The following is an 18,538-nucleotide window of genomic DNA, read 5'->3' on the forward strand; positions in this document are numbered from 1 at the left end:
AAGGACAACAAACTAAACACAAATCAGTTCGGTGCCTCATGTGCAGTACTCAACACTTGACACCTGAAGGCAACAACATCGTCGACGACGACGATTGAAATGTTTACGGCCTCTAAATGAAAGCCGCATCTCAAGACGCCTTAGAAAAGTGAGTGAGTGCGTCAGAGTAGAGGGTGGGGAAGAGGGGTCGGGTCAGGTCAAGACGGCGGGACTTGGGAGAGAAGAGAGAGGCAGTGTGGTGGCTCGGCCTGATGCGTGCAAAACAACAAGGCAGCGCTGTACCACGTCATGATAAGTTCTGCAACTTACGTCCAAGTTCATGCCATTCTGTATTTGTTCATATGAGGGTGGCGTTGGTCAGCGTGAAGCTGGATGACCTTTGACCCTAAGGCCACGCACCTTTGACGCACTGAATGAAATTAACGAGAGTGAAGTCGTTCACAGGTTCTCGGAGAACACATGTATATATGTGTATGTTGAACTTCGTTCGCACCGTGCAAAGCCAACCCTGATAATCAGAGGTGCGGGGGAAGGATAGCCGCACCTCCGATTTGGCACGGTTGGCTAAAGCGCGCGATGCGTTGACCGTCTTTGTTCGATGGTTAGCCAAAAGCCGCTGCTGCGAGGATGACCGGAGTTCGCGTGATGCTTTATCCTCCTTGACGAGATCAGCAAGGTGTTGTGGTTCGTTTGTGGCAAGCACTTGGTGTGTGATGAGTGCGACCTCATAATGTATTCGTTTAGCAACCGGAAGCCAATGCTGCTCGGCGAGGACCGGACGGACATGGTCAGCCGACAGCATCGCCTGACCGACGAGCGAATGCGCGCTGACAAACAGAAGGGCGCGGGAGTGAATCGCGATCGTATTTCTATATCGGCCGGGGGCGGAGCGCGGTTGGCATGGAACCCTGCTTCACCGCCCGCACACCCGACAGCCACCTCCGCTGGTGCCGGCGTCGCGATGCTGCTCGTTAAACTCTCCCTACCCCCTCCCCCCACCCCCCGTGCGTCTGTCCGTGCGGCGCTCAGCTCGAGCTACTCGAGGGCGGCGCTGGAGTACGAGATCCGGAACTCCCTGGACCCCGTGTACGACTCCCCGCGGATGTCGCGCCGCGGCCTGCGCCTGCACGGCGGTAACGGCCACTCCGCCGCCTCCTCCCTCGCCGGGGACAACGGCGCGGCATCGCAGACGGCGGCGGTGATGGCCTCCCAAGGCAGCGCCGGCAAAACCCGGGACGGATCGGACAGCGGCGAAATCAAGTGAGCCGGCCCGCCGCGGTCGCGTCGTGGTCTCGTCGCGGCTCTCTCTCGCCGGCGCTCGCGAGGGAGACGGGAGGACGGTAGTCACACCGCACCCTGGGCCTTGATCTCTCAGGTGCAGCACGTGGAGGGGCCTGCAGTGGCTTTAGAATGGCCTCCGCCGCTGACAGCGAGTCTCCACCAGTACCGGGCGAGGCCCGATCGCACATGGGCTCGCGCCGTCGGTGAACATTCGAATCGCGGTCCAGAGTTCGCGTGATTGTCGTTGCGTGCGTTCATAACGCCAGCATCATCCTCATTGTTGATCCCGCGGCGGCTCGCAGCCGGGACATTTCGTGGCACCAGAATAAGGAGGCCTTCGAGATAATGAAGGGAGTGATTGCAGACCAGACGCAACGTAAAAAACTCTCCGGGAGAGACGGCGCGTACGACAAACGAGACGACACGATGGTAAGGATCTCGAGTCGTCTCCCGTCTCCGTCTTGCTGCGTTTGAGTCGCTCGCGCGCTTTCACAAAATAGCCTCTTGCGTTTTGATGGATTGTGGGCGTGATGATCGTATTTCCTGGTGAGCCGTTCCGCCTCTGACGACCTCTGGCCGCCGCGACGGTGCAGGTTCGCGTGGAGCTCGGCCGCGGTGACGAACGCGGCGCGCGTGCGACTGGACGGCGGCGCCGCCGGGTCGCCCCGCCGGTCCCCGCAGCGCCGCGCCGCCATCTCCGCCGGAAACCACCCGGACCTCCTCCTGTCCTCCTCATCCCCGCTCCCGGACCTCTCCTCCTACACCAAGGTGGAGACGACCTCCGCCTCCGTCCACAGCCGGGGTGAGCGCGGGCGCCGCCGGCAAACCCGGGGGCCGATCTTCGCGGTTCGCGACTCGCAGCCGCGGTTCGTTGACATCGCACGGCCACGGTCGTCGTTGAGGCCGGCTCTGCTTACCGGTTTATTCCCCCCCGTGCCGAGTGCCGAGTCACAGATGGGGTTGCTGGCTTGTGCGAGGTCGAACTCTCCCTGTAGGGGGCGGGTGAGGGGGGGCTACCGGGGACTCCCTGTGGGACGCAGCGGCACTTTGTGGAGTGACGCTTCGCCTCAATGGGATTTCGCGACCCGGAGGAAGCGCCGCTTTGCGCTCGTTGACAAAAAGCGTTCCGCGGCGATGTCGCAGCGGCCGTGCGACTCCACGGTGGGCAACTGGTGGGGGAGGGAGGGGTCCGTCGTGGCTCTGCTCCCGACGCAACGCCGGCGGCCATGCTCGCGAGCTGATTTCCTCGCTCCATCTCCTCGGCTCGGTGGGCGTAGCCTTGGACGCGTCCCATCCCCTCGACTGTGAATCTGCCTTTGTTCTTGCGGAGACGTGTCCTGCCCTAGGCCCACTCGCTCTTGAACCGGACAAAGCGATTCGATCCCCCCCCCCCCCCCCGAATGGAGACCCTCCGGCCCAGTCGGTGTGTCGGTGTCACGCCCTGCGAATGATTTTGACGACGCCGCTATACCCGTTGGAGCTCGCCGAGTCTCCAGGCCCCCATTGTTATTTCAGGAGGGCTTAGCCAGCTTCGGCTCCAGGGGGGGACGTCGCTTTGCATTTCCCGTCCGATAGATTCGAGTTACTCCCTTCCCTCGCTCTCTCTCTCTGGCCGCTGCAGCTGGCGCCATGGACTCGGAGGTGAGTCTGGCTAACGGCGCAGTGCCCTCGGCGACGCCGGCGGCGGAGACGGACTCCGCCCTGCCGCGTGGCGCCCGGGCGACGCCCACCAACGGCTACGGCTCCTCCGGCCGTCACGCACACGAGCAGTCCTCCTGCTCATCCTCCTCCTCCCTCTACTCCTCCGGCAACACGTGGGCCGCTCACTCCTGGGGCGAGCGGGTCGGAGGTGAGCGGGCTAAAGCGTGACGCGTCCCGTGTCCGCTCCGTGGCCTCGCTGTCATCTTGCTGGGATCTCGGTTGACGCCGCAATCCTTAAGGAAGAGAGAGAGAGACGGCTCCCCGCCGTAGCCGCGTTGAACTTCTGCTCCTGTCGTGTGGCCCCGAGCTCATTACACATACGGGGGACAATCGGCCTCGCTTGTTGTACGTATCCAACCGTGGTTAATGGAGGTGCGGGCGAAGAACAACAAACCAAACACAAAAAGCAGCTGTAAAGAAATGAGCTCCAGTAGCTTCCTAACATTGGAAGGGGGAGAGCGTTCCAGACGCCTGCATAAGCGCGCGATGCGGTGACCGTCTTTGTTCGATGGCTCGCCAAAATCTGCTGCTGTGAGCATGACCTGAATTCGCGTGATGGTTTATGCTCCTTGACGATTAGAATGGTTGGCTACGTACGGTGTAAAATAAGTTCTACATACATACAGCAAGGTTTCGTGGTTCATTTGTGGCAAGCGCTTTGTGTAATAAGCGCAACCTTACAATGTGTTCGTTCCGCAATACGGAAGCCAATTCAGCTCGGCGCGAGAACCAGACAGACGCAGTTGGATCTTGCAGTAAAAGAGTTCCGCTGCTTTGGTTGTTTCAGGCAGAGGCTTGTTTGTCAGCATCGTCTGCCGTTGCGCTGCTGCCGTGTCTCCCCCCCCCGCCACCTCTGCCAGGCCTGGTGGAGACCGCCACGTGGGCCGTTACGTGGGTGGCGCAGGGCGTCGCGCGGGCGAGACGCGCCGTGCTGCGGTGGCTGCTGCTGCTGCTGGCGCAGCTGCTCTGGAGCGATGAGGCCGGCGTCTCGCAGTCCGGCTTGGACTCGGACGACTCCAGCAAAGCGGCGGCCTTCGCCCACGACGCCTCGTTCACCCGCGACGCCTCGTTCGGCAAGATCCCCCGAGCCGAGATGACCCAGACGACCACCACCACGGTGACGACCACCACCAAGACGCGGCGCCAGCGTCGCCGAACCGATTCTTCCCGCTCGACGCCGACGTTCGAACTCGACGATGCCGCCGCCACCGCCACCGGCGCCGCCGACGCCGAGGAGGACGATCGCTACATGACCCTGAGGTCGCGGGCGCTGGCGTGGCAGGGCCGCTGCGTGCACCACGAGCAGCCGGGCGCGGCCGTGGAGGCGCCGGTGGCGGTGGCGGCTGCGGCAGTGGCGGTGAGCGGTGGCGGCCGCGATGAGCGGTGGTCGTCGCGTTCCTTGGCGACGCAGCGGAGCTCGTCCTCGGCCCACGAGACGTTTCACGCCGGGGTCGCGCACTACGGCGGCTACGGTGGCGGCGGCTACGGCGGCGGCAGCGTGGGCGGCAGCGTGGGTGGCGCGGCGTCGCTGGCAGAGTTCTCCGATGGGGAAGGTACCCAGCTCCTTTATTCCGTCGTGTTTGCTAATTCCGCAAAGTTCCTTGCAATCGAAAGTCATCTGGCTGTGAGTCACCAGTGGCAATTCCCGATCGCCACGGTGGAGGAAGGCTGATGGGCTGAGTCGTCCTCGAACCGAGAGCAAAACGATCATCCCATTTCTCGCTGCGGAAAAGCGTATAACAGGCGACGTTTTCGCCAATGGCCCACCTTTATATCACATACCCACAATGAATTTTGCCGCTGTGCGACGGCCCACCCGGTCGGTGTTGACCGTGTGGCGAGCGGTTGAGGTCGTGCGAGCGGAGCGCCGTGACGGCTGCGTGCCGTCGCGTCACCGTGTGTCTCCGCGTGTGGCGCTCAGGCTGCGAGATTGAGAAGCGCAGCGAGGCGACTTCGGCGGTGGCGTCAGGGGCAGCGGCTGCATCGTCGTCGTGGACGTGGTCCTCCGTGAGACGCCTCCTGACGAGTCCAGGTAATGCGCGATGACGAAATCGACGACGACCTCCTGCTACCGCTCACGGTCGGTTCGACAGCACCGCGCCGCGCACACTGCGCCCAGGCACTTTACAGAGCCGCGATGCGCTCGCTCGCGCAGTTCGTCATGCGTGGTGCGCGCGAGTGACAGTCGAGACATAGTACATACAATGTACAATGTATGTACAATGTATTTACATTGTACATACATTGTACATACAATGTATGTACAATGTATGTGCGTTCAACATACACACACACATTGTAAACTTGTTGTCGATGTCTGTCCCCATACGTAGAAAAATTAGGTGAAAATCAATATATAAGCAACTGGGGTGTCGTTTGGCGTAAGAGCGCTGGCTCAGGCAGGGATGCCCAGACGCTGGTTGGTTTCCTCGACAGGAGACACAATCGCCGCTCCGGCAAAACGATCGTTGGGTGGAGCGGTGGCGTGGCGGTTAGCTGAGCTGTGCACTGAACCCATCGAATTCCCTTCTTGGCCACGACTAACGTGGGTGGCGGGCGATGACATCTAATCCAGTTGTAGGCCGGCCCCCCGCCCTTTACCGATCCACGTGGTGAAGTATGGTCGAACAACCCCCATACAACAGACACAGCACAGGGGGGGGGGGGGGGGGAGGCCTTTGTGCAGTGGCAGATTGACGAAGGAGGCGGTCTCCCACACCGCACGCAACCGTCGGCGGCGGCAGCGGCGGCCGCTCCCGTGCGGCGGTGGCTGGCGCCGGTGCCAACTTTGTGTGTGTGTGTCTAGAGGGAGGGGTTGGCGCGCCCTCGCGACGGAGTTTCTGTTTTGTTCCTCTGCCGGGCTTGTCGTGACGCGTGGCGGCACGCGCGGGCGGAGAGCCGATGGCGCGGCGCGAGCGGCCCCACCCCCTCCTTCCTCATGCCGGTCGTTTCCTAATTAGTTCCTCGTCGCCTTAACGGCGTTTTTTACCTTCCCCCCGCCCGGCAACAAAATCCCTGAGACGGACGACGCGGGGAACGCGGCGACGCTGCGGCCGTGCCGTTTCCGCCGTTTGCGATCCCGGCAGCGGCGGCAGGGGCGGGGTTGGCGCCGTAATCGCGCCGCCGAGGGTTCCGGCGTCGTTTCTCTCCGCATTGGGTGCCGTGCGGCAAAACCACGCCCGGATCGTGGCAGCGCGAAACGATTTGTCGGATTCGCCTCCTGCGTAAACGAGGGCGCGAGTGGACGAACCCCCCCCCCCACCCACTCTCCCTGTCCGCTCGTTGTGTGCGCGCGTCACTGTGCCCTGCACTGGGGAGCGGCAGTGTAGCGGTTGGCGCTACGCTGCGCTCCGAACCCGGCGACTCAAGTTCGTTCCCGCTCGCGGCCAACACCGGTGACGATTATCTGAACCGGTCCTGGGCCTCCCCTAAGTCGGCTGAGTACCTGGTGTGTAAAAACATTGCCACTGGGGAGACAAAGGCGGTCGGGCTTGGTGCTGGGCATCTTCGTGTGCCGTGCCGACCTTCATCGGTGCTCGCTAACCGCATTTGCCCCAACAGTCTGTTAATGCTTTACGGCGGATCTTTGTCTTTGTTTTTTGCGCTGTCTTTGCAAGGCATTTGTGTGTGTGCGTCTATTTAAGGCGGTGTGGGCGCGTGTGTGGGCGTGTGTGCACATGGGCGTGTGTGCGTGTGTCTCAGGGCGCTGCGTGTCTGCCCTCTTCTGGTGGCTCGGCACTGGGTGGTACCAGCTGGTGACGCTCGTGTCGCTGCTCAACGTCTTCCTGCTCACCAGGTGGCGGTTCCCTCCGCACGACAACAACACAACACAACGACACCACACAGCGTCACAACACAACGACACAACGACACCACACAGCGTCACAACGACACCACACAGCGTCACAACACAACGACACCACACAGCGTCATAACACAACGACACCACACAGCGTCACAACGACACCACACAGTGTCACAACACAACGACACCACACAGCGTCATAACACAACGACACAACGACACCACACAGCGTCACAACGACACCACACAGCGTCACAACACAACGACACCACACAGCGTCATAACACAACGACACAACGACACCACACAGCGTCACAACGACACCACACAGCGTCACAACGACACCACACAGCGTCACAACGACACCACACAGCGTCATGACACAACGACACCACACAGCGTCATGACACAACGACACCACACAGCGTCACAACGACACCACACAGCGTCACAACGACACCACACAGCGTCACAACACAACGACACCACACAGCGTCATAACACAACGACACAACGACACCACACAGCGTCACAACGACACCACACAGTGTCATAACACAGCGTCACAACGACACCACACAGCGTCACAACGACACCACACAGCGTCACAACACAACGACACAACGACACCACACAGCGTCACAACGACACCACACAGCGTCACAACGACACCACACAGCGTCACAACACAACGGCACAACGACACCACACAGCGTCATAACACAATGGCACAACCACACAGCGTAAACACAACGACACCACACAGCGTCACAACGACACCACACAGCGTCACAACGACACCACACAGCGTCACAACACAACGGCACAACGACACAGCGTAAACACAACGACACCACACAGCGTCACAACGACACCACACAGCGTCACAACGCAACGGCACAACGACACCATACAGCGGCACAATGACACGGCATAAACACAACGACACCACGTGCGTCACTCTCCGCTGCCGAGCGTCCTGCCAGAGTGCTTTGCGACGCAAAACTCTGCAAGCCGTGCGTCAATCCAAGTCCAACTCTGAATTGAGGCCTCGCATACAAATGAGTTGTAAGATTTAATTTCAGAGTCGAGCTACCTGGAATAAGGGCCCCCGCTGCACGGCCGCATTCCAACCTCCGTGCCGTGGGAATATTCCTGACGTTGTTTTCCCGTGGATCGTTGCGGAGCGGTGACGCACCGTGCCACGAATCTGCCCTTCCGGAGTTCGATTCGTTAACACTTGCAATGATAATGACAATAATATTGATCATTATCAGCCATTTCTTTTATCGACACCAAACCGATAACTATGATGATGACGATGTTGACGATGATGATGGGCCAAGTCGACCATTGACCGGGATTCAAACTCACACCGTCCCAATCGCGAGTGAAGCGTTTCTGACCGAAATTGCCATTCAGACGAACGTTGCGATCACAGTCGCAATAATAATGTAACTAAAAATAATGACGGCTCGTTGGCGACAATGATGACAATGATGAGTTGTGCGTTCATAGATGATCTCATCATCTCGGCACGTGGGAAATGGGCGCCCCCAATGACGACTGACCCCATGGCCACAAGGCAGCGTGGCTCGGCACCTGGCCTGGAAGCGGCGATTCGTCTGCGCGCGGAGAGGAGTGCCAATGACCGCCACCGCTGCTGCCATGTGGCCTCTCAATTAAGCAATTTCAAAGTAAATCTTGACTTAAAGTGATTGCTTGCGTTGGGATCGAAACGTCATAGTTTTTTTGTTATTTTGTTGTTTTCTTTGAACCTATCTACGTGACTTTACCGAAAGACCCAAGAATATGAATTTCAGAGTAACGTTCTAATTTGGTACATCTCTTTAAGTCAAGTGCCGGTTGAAGCCCCCTTCTCCCCCAGTTCCCCTGCCCGCCATGTTGTGGTGGTTGTAGGGGGCTGCTGCTCCACCATACTTATTGGGTGGGGTGGGGCAGGTGGGGGGGCAGGACCAGTGGAGATCTCAATCGCCACCGATGATGTGGCAGCAGTGGCCAGGCGTGCAGACGGTCCCAACGCGAGGCTCAACCCCACCACTCCTCCTCCCCTCCCCCCTTGTAGGCACTACCGTAGGCACCTGCTCGGCCTCCTGTTGCTGCTACTGCTGCTGCTCCTGCCCCTGCTGCTCTTCTACGGTACGCTCGCGCCGTCGCGATGCCCTCGTGACGCCCGCACGATGGCCGGTGCCGTCGTGTGTCCATCACCGCTGACCACGCCGACTGCACGGACCGACTCGGCGTGGATTCGAGTCGATGGCGCCCGCCCGCATAGCAGCGCCCACTGCGTCTAAATGAGCGTCGCGCCCGATGCTTCTGGCGTTGCGGAGCGGCGGCTGGGAATATTAACGTCGTACAAATAAATAACGCGACCGTAAATCACGTTCATGTGACGCCGTTCAACAGAGCGCCGCTGCAAGGCGCCTCGCTGTGCATCATCATCATCATTTGTTGATTTTGCTTGGTCAACGGGTTTTATTTTCTTGGCAGTGGCTCTGTATGGGATTTGGTCCCCTCATATGTAATCAAAGTACATGCTAAGATAAAGTGAAAGTACAATTTTTTTTAATGCGATCTATCGCAAAAACCCAATCACGAATGCTGGTCGCGAATGCCTGCAGCCTGTGAAGTTTGCGCCGTTGTCGTTGAGCAGGCGGCTGGTGGTGCTGGGCGGCGCTGGGGTCGCTGCTGCCCAGCGCGGGCCCCGCAGGCACCGTGCTGCCCGTGCTGCCCGTGCTGCCCCCCCCGACGCACGAGCAGAAGGTACCCGTGAAGCGCCGTCTTGCCGCATCGTTCTCCGCTCCTCGCGTCCGCCGTCACGCATCGCGTTGCTCCGCCGTGCTGCCCCCCCACCCCGCGTCTCCATGTCTGCGTCGTGTCGCTTTGGGCTCGCGGCGTTGCGCGTGTACGGCGTTGCGCGAGTTGCATTTAGATATCCAGACGGATTCAATTTGTAATTTTCACTTCGGCTTTTCTGTATTGTCTCACCGCGCCGTCTCACCGTGCCGTCTCACCGACGTCGTGCTCTTGCGTGCCGCTCGTGTCGCTGTTCCTCCTAGGCCGTGCTTGCACCCTCGGCTTCCGTGGGGACGCCGGACGGCGCTGCCACCGACGGGCACCCCGCGGCGCCGCCCGGCGCCAGCACGCAGCACACGCTCCGGATCGATCGCCTCGAGAGGGAGCTGCTGTTGCTGCGAGCGTCAGCAGCCGATCAGCACGAGAGCATCCAGGAGGCCGTGCGGCTCATCCTCGACCTGCGCGCCGAGCAGCGGCAGGCGGCGGCCGCGGCGGAGACGAACGGCGAGCAGGGCAGGGCGGCGGCTGCGGCGGCGCTGGCGGCCGCGGCGTTGGCGGAGGAGCATCGGTACCGGCACCTGGACGATCACATTAAGCGCTTGGCCAAGGCGCTGGCGGCGCAGACGGACGAGGCGGAGAGGCAGCGGCTCAGGATTCAGCTGCTGGGGCGGCAAGTGAGCGCGCTGTCGGCCGGCGGGGAGGTGGCGCGCTCCCGAGACGCCGGTGCCGCCAGTGCCACCGCAGGGGAGCGGGCCGAGGAGGCGAGGCGGGCGAGCGAGGAGGAGCTGCTCGCGAAGGTGGACGAGCGAGTCGGGGGCAGCCTGGCCGTGTTGCTCGCGGACGTCCGGCAGAACCGCGACGGCATCGGCAGCCTCGGGGTGAGCGGGCGGCGGCGGAGACTGCTGCCTCGCGGTTACAAGTGCGCGTGAATCGGGCTTCGTACACCGGGCGTCGCGGCTACGGTGGACTCTGCGCGCCCGTCGATTTGGGTACCGAGCTGCGGTCGTTGACGCACGGCACACGCGCTTCTTTTTATTTCAGACTCGCGTGGAGCAGCGAGACTCGGAGGTGACAAGGCTGCTGAGCAGCATCGAGGGCAGCGTCTTGGTGAGTCGCCGTGACCACCGCGCTGGTTTGCCGGGTTTTTGCCGTCGGGTTGAGCGGGGCGACCGGTAAGCGGCGACGGCGAACGGCGGAACCTCACCGGGCGGTCCTCTGCTCTGTGTGCCGACAGGAAATTCAGAAGGTGCAGATTCAGCTCCAGGACTGGAAAAGGAACGGGAGCCAAGACAACGAAAGGTGCGGATGAGCCAGGAGCGGCGCGTCACGGTCTCACCGGCGACGCGGTGCTCCAATTGGGGGCAATTCCGGCAGATTTCATCACCACGGTTTACAGGCGGGCATGGGTTTGACCCTGACGCCTGCTAGGGTCCTCCGCTTTTTCCCCCTCCATATTTAGAATCAACATCACGTATTTGGCTGCTTTACATTTACAGGTTGCTTCTTAAAAAGAGCTACATTGCTCAGTGGGCCTTACCTGGTAAAAATAAAAAAAATTGTTTAGTTTAAAAAATAGTTTAAATAGATTTGCGTGGGACCTTGCTGAGCATATGAGCCCAGTTATTTTTATGTCGTTATAACAAGAACACATCGGCATGTGTACACAGACGCCAAGGCTCGGCTCGCAATTACATAAGGTCATGGGGTCAAACCTTTAGCCTCATCATCCCTCTGGGGAAGATCGAATATAAGTACCACAGTGGCTGTCTCACGGAGAGACCCCGTGGTGGCTTGCCTTAGGATTGTGGAAAGTGTCTGACGACTCCCTGAGAGCAGCGCCAGTGGAGAGGAGCGCCGGCTCGTTGGTGTTGGCGTGGCGGACTTTTAGTTTGGTCATCGCAGTCGGCGAGTCCCTTCGTGGGAACGTCTGTGGAGAGAGAGGGCGAGAGGGCAACTCTTGACAGGCACTGAAGCGCTCCCGCCTTAGACACCTATAACATCGCAGGACCCTCCCCCCGCCCCGCCTACCCACAGTTCACTTGTGCGCACACCTGAGCAGAGGGAACTCCTCGTCGGAGCTTCTTTGTGTGAGGTGATTTTATAAATGTGTGAAATTATATCAAGCGTGAGAGTCATCGGTAAATAATCACGTATGAATCTGCCAATATAAAATAACGATAAAATTTAATTCCACATGGTAACCTAGAACGATATAAAATACCTTTTTAAACTCATTGATGGTGCACAGTGCGGTTTCCAAGTGTAACCAGCGATCGCGAACAAATTACGTCACGCGTGCAGAGCAGGACAACGGAGGCCTTCTAGCGCACGTAGTCTGCCTCTTACTCCACCGCGGTTTTCCAGGTGACCCCGCCGCTGCCGCCGCCGCCGGCGCGACTTCACGGCGACGTCGTTTGCGTTGCCGCCCCCAGGTGGGACGAGGGTGCCGGCCGCCGCCGCCTGTCGGAGGCCCTGGCGCGCCTCGAGGTGGACGTGGCCCGCCTGGAGTCGCGGCTCGAGGCCCTGAGCGGCCGCGTCGCCGACGGCATCGCCGCCGCCACCGAGCGCTGCTGCGGAGACGCTGCCGGCGCAACGGAACGCACGGTGCGCGTCGCCACAAGCGCGTCACACGGCGTCGCACCGCGTCACACGGCGTCTCACCGCGTCACACCGCATCCAGTGACGCTGTCGTGGATCTCCCCGTGCTGGCAGCGGGGGGCCCGTGAGGAGATCACGGTGCCGTGGCCCCCCCCCGGGGCCCCACGTGGGGGCCGCCTCTCGCTTCGCTTTGCGAATCGTCCGTCGCTCGTTCTCGTCTCTTTTTCGCCGTCGTGGGCCAGGTCCGCGCGGGCGTGGAGGCGTTCCTGCTGGCGCTGCTGGCCGGCGGAGACGGCAAAGGCGAAGGCGAGGCCGGCGAGACGCGGGCGGCGCTGCTGCGCTGGCTGAGCGAGCGCTTCGTGCGACACGACCAGCTGGGCAAGGCGGTGCGCGATCACGCGGCCGACGCGGTCGTTGCCGCGGGCGCCACCGTCACCGCGGGGATTCGCGGCGGCACTGCCGACGGCGTCTCGGAGGAGGTGAGCCGAGCCGGCGCGTTGTCGCCAGGAGCCAAGCGAATGTTCGCCCCCGCGGCCGTGCACCGGTCTCGCCTACGGCGATGATCAGAATCAGAGTCTGTATTTGTCACGGAGGAATCCGATGAGCTGTGAAGCTCCTTTTCACAGATGTCCAGTAGGGGGCGGGTCAGAAAGCTACAGCAACAAACACAATACAAACACACGATAGGCGTGCAAAGTGTAGGAAAGGTAAGCGAATCACAAAAAATGGATAAATAACTCAAATAAGTAAAGTGCATAACTACACCAATTACAGAGCTGAGCCCCCGTATTCCAGAGCAGGCAAAGTGACGTACGTCCCCGTGTGTCCCCCTGTGTCCCCGTGGGTCCCCGTGCAGCGCGTGCAGCACATCGTGCAGGACGCGCTGCGGCTGTACAGCGCGGACCGCATCGGCCAGGTGGACTACGCCCTCGAGTCGGCTGGTACGGCTCCACCTGCTCCACGCCACCTTCGCCAAACCTGATTCCAGTCGCACTCCCCTCGTGTGCGACTGCGCCTAGCAACCGCAAACCGTGTGGGTGCTACCACCCAAGCCGCCGGGTGGTAGCGCCCTGCGCTGCTAACTCCAGCCACCCGAGTTCGATTCCCGCTCACGGTCACCAACACCATTGACGATTATTTGACCCGGTCCCTGGCCTCCCCTCGATCTGCTCGGCCTCAAATGGGTACCTCGCGCGATGTGTAAACATCGCCGCTTGGGAGACAAAGGCGGCCGGGCGTGGCCACCCACCCCCTCGTGTGCCGTGCCGGACCCCGTAGCTGCTCGCTAAGAGCACTTGCCCCAACAGTCTGTTACAGGCTGTACGGGGGATCTATGTCTTGAATCTCTAATGGTTACTCTACATAAGGCATATGAGAGAGATTCTGTCCAGGTACCGATTGTCACTCGGATTTCAACCCAGGTCTTGGGTGTTGAAGGCGCGGTGCCCTGAGACCCCCCCGAACCACCGTCCCCACCTCTTGTTCGTCCGTGCTTTGTCCTGGTGCAAGTTCACCGCGTGTCGGTTGCGTCTCCGGAGTCCCACGTCTGTGTTGCCTCTGACTTGCATCGCATGTCTGCGCAAGTCTGCCTGTGTCTGTACCTCTGTGTGTGTGTGTGTCTCTCCGTGTGTCTTGTGTGTCTCTCCGTGTCTCTCTCTGCGTGTCCACGTCTTTCTCTGTGTATGTCTCTGCGTGTCCGTGTCTCTCTCTGCGTGTCTCGATGTGTCTGTCTCTCTCTGTGTGTCTCTACATGTCCGTGTCTCTCTCTCTGCTTGTCTCTGCATGTCCGTGTCTCTCTCTCCGCTTGTCTCTGCGTGTTCACGTCTCTCCCGTCTGCGTGTGTCCGCGCAGGCGGCAGCATCCTGAGCACTCGCTGCACAGAGACGTACGAGACCAAGACGGCCATGGTCAGCTTCTTCGGCCTCCCCATCTGGCACCTGTCGCAGTCGCCGCGCGTCATCATCCAGGTGCGGCGGTGACGCTCGCGCCTCGCAGCACGAAGGTCCCGGGTTCGATTCCCGGGCTCGGGCGCCTTCCTGTGTGGCGTTTGTAAGGTCTCGCCCAGTTCTGCACGGGCATCCTCTGGGTTTTAAACACACAATGTAAACCGGTGCCTGCCAAACCACATCGCAATGCTACAAAAAAACAACTGCAAAACACTCAATTGGGATCGCACACGGCAGCAGGAGCATCAGCAGCAGCAACATCGTCCCCTTACTGCGAACACTTGGCAGGAACCTCCTGTAAAGAGTCCTGAAGCTCTCCCGGGCGGACGAGCGTGGACAATGAGCGAAAAAAACAAAAATGGAGCCCTGCGCTCATGATGCGCGATTGAACGGCGCACGTGAGAACGCCTCCCTGGCGATTGACACAAACGATAACCCGATTTGCACGTGGAGGCCAACGCGGCGTGACGTGCCAGACCTTACAGGGTGCCACGGTGGAGAGATGTGAACCACCTCGGCTGGTATGCAGGAGGTCGTGGGTTCGATCCCGACCCTGACGATGCCTGATGTATATTTGGAGTTTGCGGTGTTTCTCTCCGGTTTTTCCCTCCACATTTCGAATCAACATCACGTGTCTGCTGTAAATTTCCACATGATGATCAGCCACTAAGTTGAGCTGTCATTTGTGGCCAGGCCGCTTCTGAAAAAGAGCTGTATAGCCTCAGTGGGCCTAACCTGGTAAAATAAAAAATAAAATCAATAAATAGTTAGAAACGAGAGAGGCGTGCTGGCGTGTGAGAAGGGCAGCACAAACGAGCACCGATCCTTGACTGGACTCGCGACCTCGAATCGTGGGAACAGTCTCGGGTTGCCCTGGCTGGGAAGGGGGGGGGGCTGGGGGAGCCCGGGTGGATCGTCGCGTGCCGTGAGAGAGACGGCGACACCCACGGCCCTGAACTACTGCTGCTGCTGTGCTCACGCCTCCCTCCTGCACGCGGTTGGGACACGCAAGCCCCTCCCCTGGTCGGGGGGAGTAACCCGCTCGCGTGATCCGATCCGGACTCTTCGATAGCTGGCGCCAAACTGTGACGCACGCCCTCCCGCACGATGACGTACACGACGTTCGTCATCGGAACGGGAAAGGGTTGATGTAACATTCCCCCCTTCTCTTCTTGTCTCTGTGGTGCGCACTCCCCCAGCCGGACGTGAACCCGGGGAACTGCTGGCCGTTCCGCGGCACGTACGGCTACGTGGTGGTGCAGCTGTCGGCCACGATCCGCCCCACGGCGTTCTCGCTCGAGCACGTGCCACGCTCCCTCTCCCCGACCGGCGCCGTGAGCAGCGCGCCGCGCGACTTCGCCATCTACGTACGTCCCCGCGCCGAGACGGAGCGCTCCGCTCGCCAACTCGCGCATCCTCACTCACTGCTCAATCGCCACTCGCATTCACCGCTCGGTCGCTCACCGTTCCGCTACCCGCGGCTCCCACGCGCACGTCAATGTGACGCCCCTCCACGCGCGCGTCACACGTCGGCGGCAATCGCTGTGTAACGCGCGCCGCTGCTGTTGTTGCCGCCAGGGCCTGGAGAGTGAGGACCAGGAGGAGGGGCTGATGCTGGGACGCTACGAATACGACCAGGACGGGGAGGCCATCCAGACCTTCACTGTGCAGGTGAGCGGCCGTCTCGGAGATCGAGAAACGAGACGGGACGTCCCACGTACGTGCGGATCTTGGGATGCTTTCACGCTCGCGTGCAATTGGCCGGGTTTCAATCGAGCGATTTTTTTTTTTTTCCACCAGCTCCGCTGGCGTTGGATCCACGTGACGGGAGATGTGCCCAACGCCACCCTCGCTACAGACAGAGCTGCTGCCGAGAATGCGAATCGAGTTGGAAACGTTAACAATAGTGCCGCGGTGTAATTGTCGAAGTTTTCCCAAATTGACAGGGATGGACGGGTGAGGCGGGGTGGTTGGTGGTGGTCGGGGGGATAATGGGGGGGGAGGGGGCATTGTTTCCCTGAGCCCACGCAGCCACCTCAAAGTCCACTTCTCGAGTCTCGCGCCACCGACCGGCCTGTAGGGGGCGCTGGCCCCTCAAGCCCGGCACTGCTGCGCCGTCTTCACCGCGCTGCTCCCCCCCTCCTCCCTCCCGCGTTCACCGTCGCTGTCTCTCCGCCCGGCAGGAGGAGATGGGCGACGCGACGTTCCGCATCGTGGAGCTGCGCGTGTTCAGCAACTGGGGCCACCCGGAGTACACGTGCCTCTACCGCTTCCGCGTGCACGGCCGCCTCACGCCGCACTGAGGCCGCCACCCCCCCCCCCGCCGCCCCCCCCCGCCCTGCCACCCCACCCACCCGCCGCACCGGCCTGCACCGGTAGGGCGCGACGAGGATGCGACGCGCCGACCCCGCGTGCCAGTGCGCGGCGACCGCCCGAACTTAAACGCCGATGATGAAAGTTTTGCGGGAACCGCCGCCACGTTTCATTTATTACCCGGGGGGCGTTCGTAGCGGCTACCCGAGCGGCATGTTTGGCCGTCCTCAAAGTTGGCGAAGGCCGTCGCGAAGGCCGTCGCGAAGGCCGTCGGGGTTTTTTGTTAATTTTGTGTTCGCGGCGTCGCCCGTCCCGTTGTGGTCTCGCGGTCGTTTTCGCGCGCCTCCATAAATAATTTCGAAGGCTCTCTTTGTTTTTTTTCCTTTCCTTCTGTTGTTCTTCTGCCAAAAAGCAATCGGACAGATTTTTTTTTTTAAAGCCTCGCGACGAAACGCGCTGTTGGGCTGCCACTGGAGGCCGCGTCTCCCTCGCTCCGACGCGGCCGCGGCGCCAACGTCGCGACGGAAAAAAGAGAATTTCGTTAAGAAAAATGTAAAACGCGTTCGTGAAAATCTTTATTGTACACGGCATCACCCAAAACTGAGGGAGGTTTGTGGGGGGGAAGTGGGGGAGGGGTGGGCCAGACTACAATGAATGTCACACGTGGGAAGAGTCAAAACGGCACAGAGCAATTCACGTTTTTATAAGCTTTGCGATTTTTGGCAAAGTTTTAAGGATTTTTTTTTACGATGATACATACGTGTGTATAAAAGAAAAAAAAAAATAGAAAAATAAGGAAGAAGACGTAATTTTGCAAACGTAGCGCCAATCCGTCTGCAACGCCACGGGGTTGAGTCCGTTGTACATACATCACTGCCACCGCTTTGTATATTGTGCCCGGAACGCTAAACCACGCAGCGCTGTGTAGGGAAACGATTATAACAAACAAACAAAAAGTTATAATATATTTACATGCTGTCGCTGAATCGATTTGTTGTTGTTTTGTATTTTTATTGTAATCTCCGACGCTGCCGCGGTGTCTGTGGGCCGCGCCTCAAGGACGCTTGCTCTGGTTGTTTTTGGTTTTTCTGCGACGTTAATTTCGCAACCCCCAGTCTGCGCCTCCCCCCCCCCCCCTCTTTGCCGCCGTGCTCATTCGCATTTCCAAGCGCAACGACGCTAAACCTGTGGTTCTCCTTGTATCGGTTTGTCACCCACTCCCATCGGAATTGTCATTCATTCTCCCCCCCCCCCCTTCATGTAAATATCCCGTCCGCTTTGGTCGTCATCTCGCTGGGCTTCGTCACGTGTTGAGCTCACGGCGTTTCCGCCGCTGACCGGATGAATCTTCTTACGAGTCGCCACATGCGTGAGCCTCGGGGGCGGGGTGGGGGGGAAGGCCAGCGATTGTCCGGCAGTGGAACCCACATTTTCAACGAAACTATTATTTTTACTTTACCAGGTAAAGCCCACTGAGCCAAATAGTTATTTTCAGAAGCAACCTGGCCACAAATAATTGTGATTGCTCAACTAAGCAGCGTATGTGGATATTTCTAGCAGCCAAATAATATAAATGCGTGTTGATTCTAAATGTGGAGGGGAAAAACCGGAGGACCCAGAGAAAATTCCACGTGGCCACGGGGGAGAGAGACGGGAAAACTCCAAATAAACAGGTGTCAGGGTCTGAATTGAACCCACCACCTGCTGTATACCAAGCGAGGCAGATGAAACATCTTACCACCGTGGCACCGAAATCCAATATTAGACAAGGTGTTGACAACGCGCGTTTTAGCGGAAGCTTGTAACGGCCAGCAAACATGACCGCGAGGGAAACTTGGACCGTTCCGACGTTCCGACTAAAACCGGGTCCCCATTGAGGTGTCACGGAGGAGGTGTGAAAAACGGAGAGCTCAGAATCTGACACCACGCGCCAACGGGTCGTGCGCCAGGTCACATGGCCCCGCCGCGCGTTGGCTCGCCATGCCTGGGCCAGGTGTTCCCTCAATCAAGTTCTCTCGGAGCAGCCGTTTTTAACAGCTACGTTCCCATGCTCCGCTCGGCAGGTTTGCGGGGCGAG

At 59.9% G+C, this 18,538-nt stretch overlaps 1 protein-coding gene across 4 annotated transcripts in view; it reads left to right on the forward strand.

Annotated features, from left to right (window-relative positions):
* The window catches only part of LOC144944624 (uncharacterized), a 56,138-nt gene extending 39,073 nt beyond the window's left edge, over positions 1–17,065 (forward strand). For all 4 annotated transcript variants that reach the window (XM_078872949.1, XM_078872952.1, XM_078872951.1 and 1 more), the window contains exons 3-20: positions 1,030–1,260; positions 1,875–2,083; positions 2,903–3,130; positions 3,843–4,535; positions 4,904–5,014; positions 6,685–6,778; positions 8,874–8,947; positions 9,462–9,571; positions 9,868–10,482; positions 10,646–10,711; positions 10,839–10,903; positions 12,037–12,208; positions 12,445–12,681; positions 13,059–13,143; positions 14,054–14,169; positions 15,348–15,515; positions 15,727–15,819; positions 16,332–17,065. In XM_078872949.1, the coding sequence (XP_078729075.1) occupies positions 1,030–1,260; positions 1,875–2,083; positions 2,903–3,130; positions 3,843–4,535; positions 4,904–5,014; positions 6,685–6,778; positions 8,874–8,947; positions 9,462–9,571; positions 9,868–10,482; positions 10,646–10,711; positions 10,839–10,903; positions 12,037–12,208; positions 12,445–12,681; positions 13,059–13,143; positions 14,054–14,169; positions 15,348–15,515; positions 15,727–15,819; positions 16,332–16,451 (3,487 nt within the window). In that variant the 3' untranslated portion in view covers positions 16,452–17,065. The remainder of the gene's footprint in view (positions 1–1,029; positions 1,261–1,874; positions 2,084–2,902; positions 3,131–3,842; positions 4,536–4,903; positions 5,015–6,684; positions 6,779–8,873; positions 8,948–9,461; positions 9,572–9,867; positions 10,483–10,645; positions 10,712–10,838; positions 10,904–12,036; positions 12,209–12,444; positions 12,682–13,058; positions 13,144–14,053; positions 14,170–15,347; positions 15,516–15,726; positions 15,820–16,331) is intronic.
* The last annotated feature ends 1,473 nt before the right edge of the window (positions 17,066–18,538 follow it).

The sequence above is a fragment of the Lampetra fluviatilis genome, chromosome 35 (assembly GCF_964198595.1).
Source record: "Lampetra fluviatilis chromosome 35, kcLamFluv1.1, whole genome shotgun sequence".
NCBI classification, from domain to species: Eukaryota; Metazoa; Chordata; class Hyperoartia; order Petromyzontiformes; family Petromyzontidae; genus Lampetra; species Lampetra fluviatilis.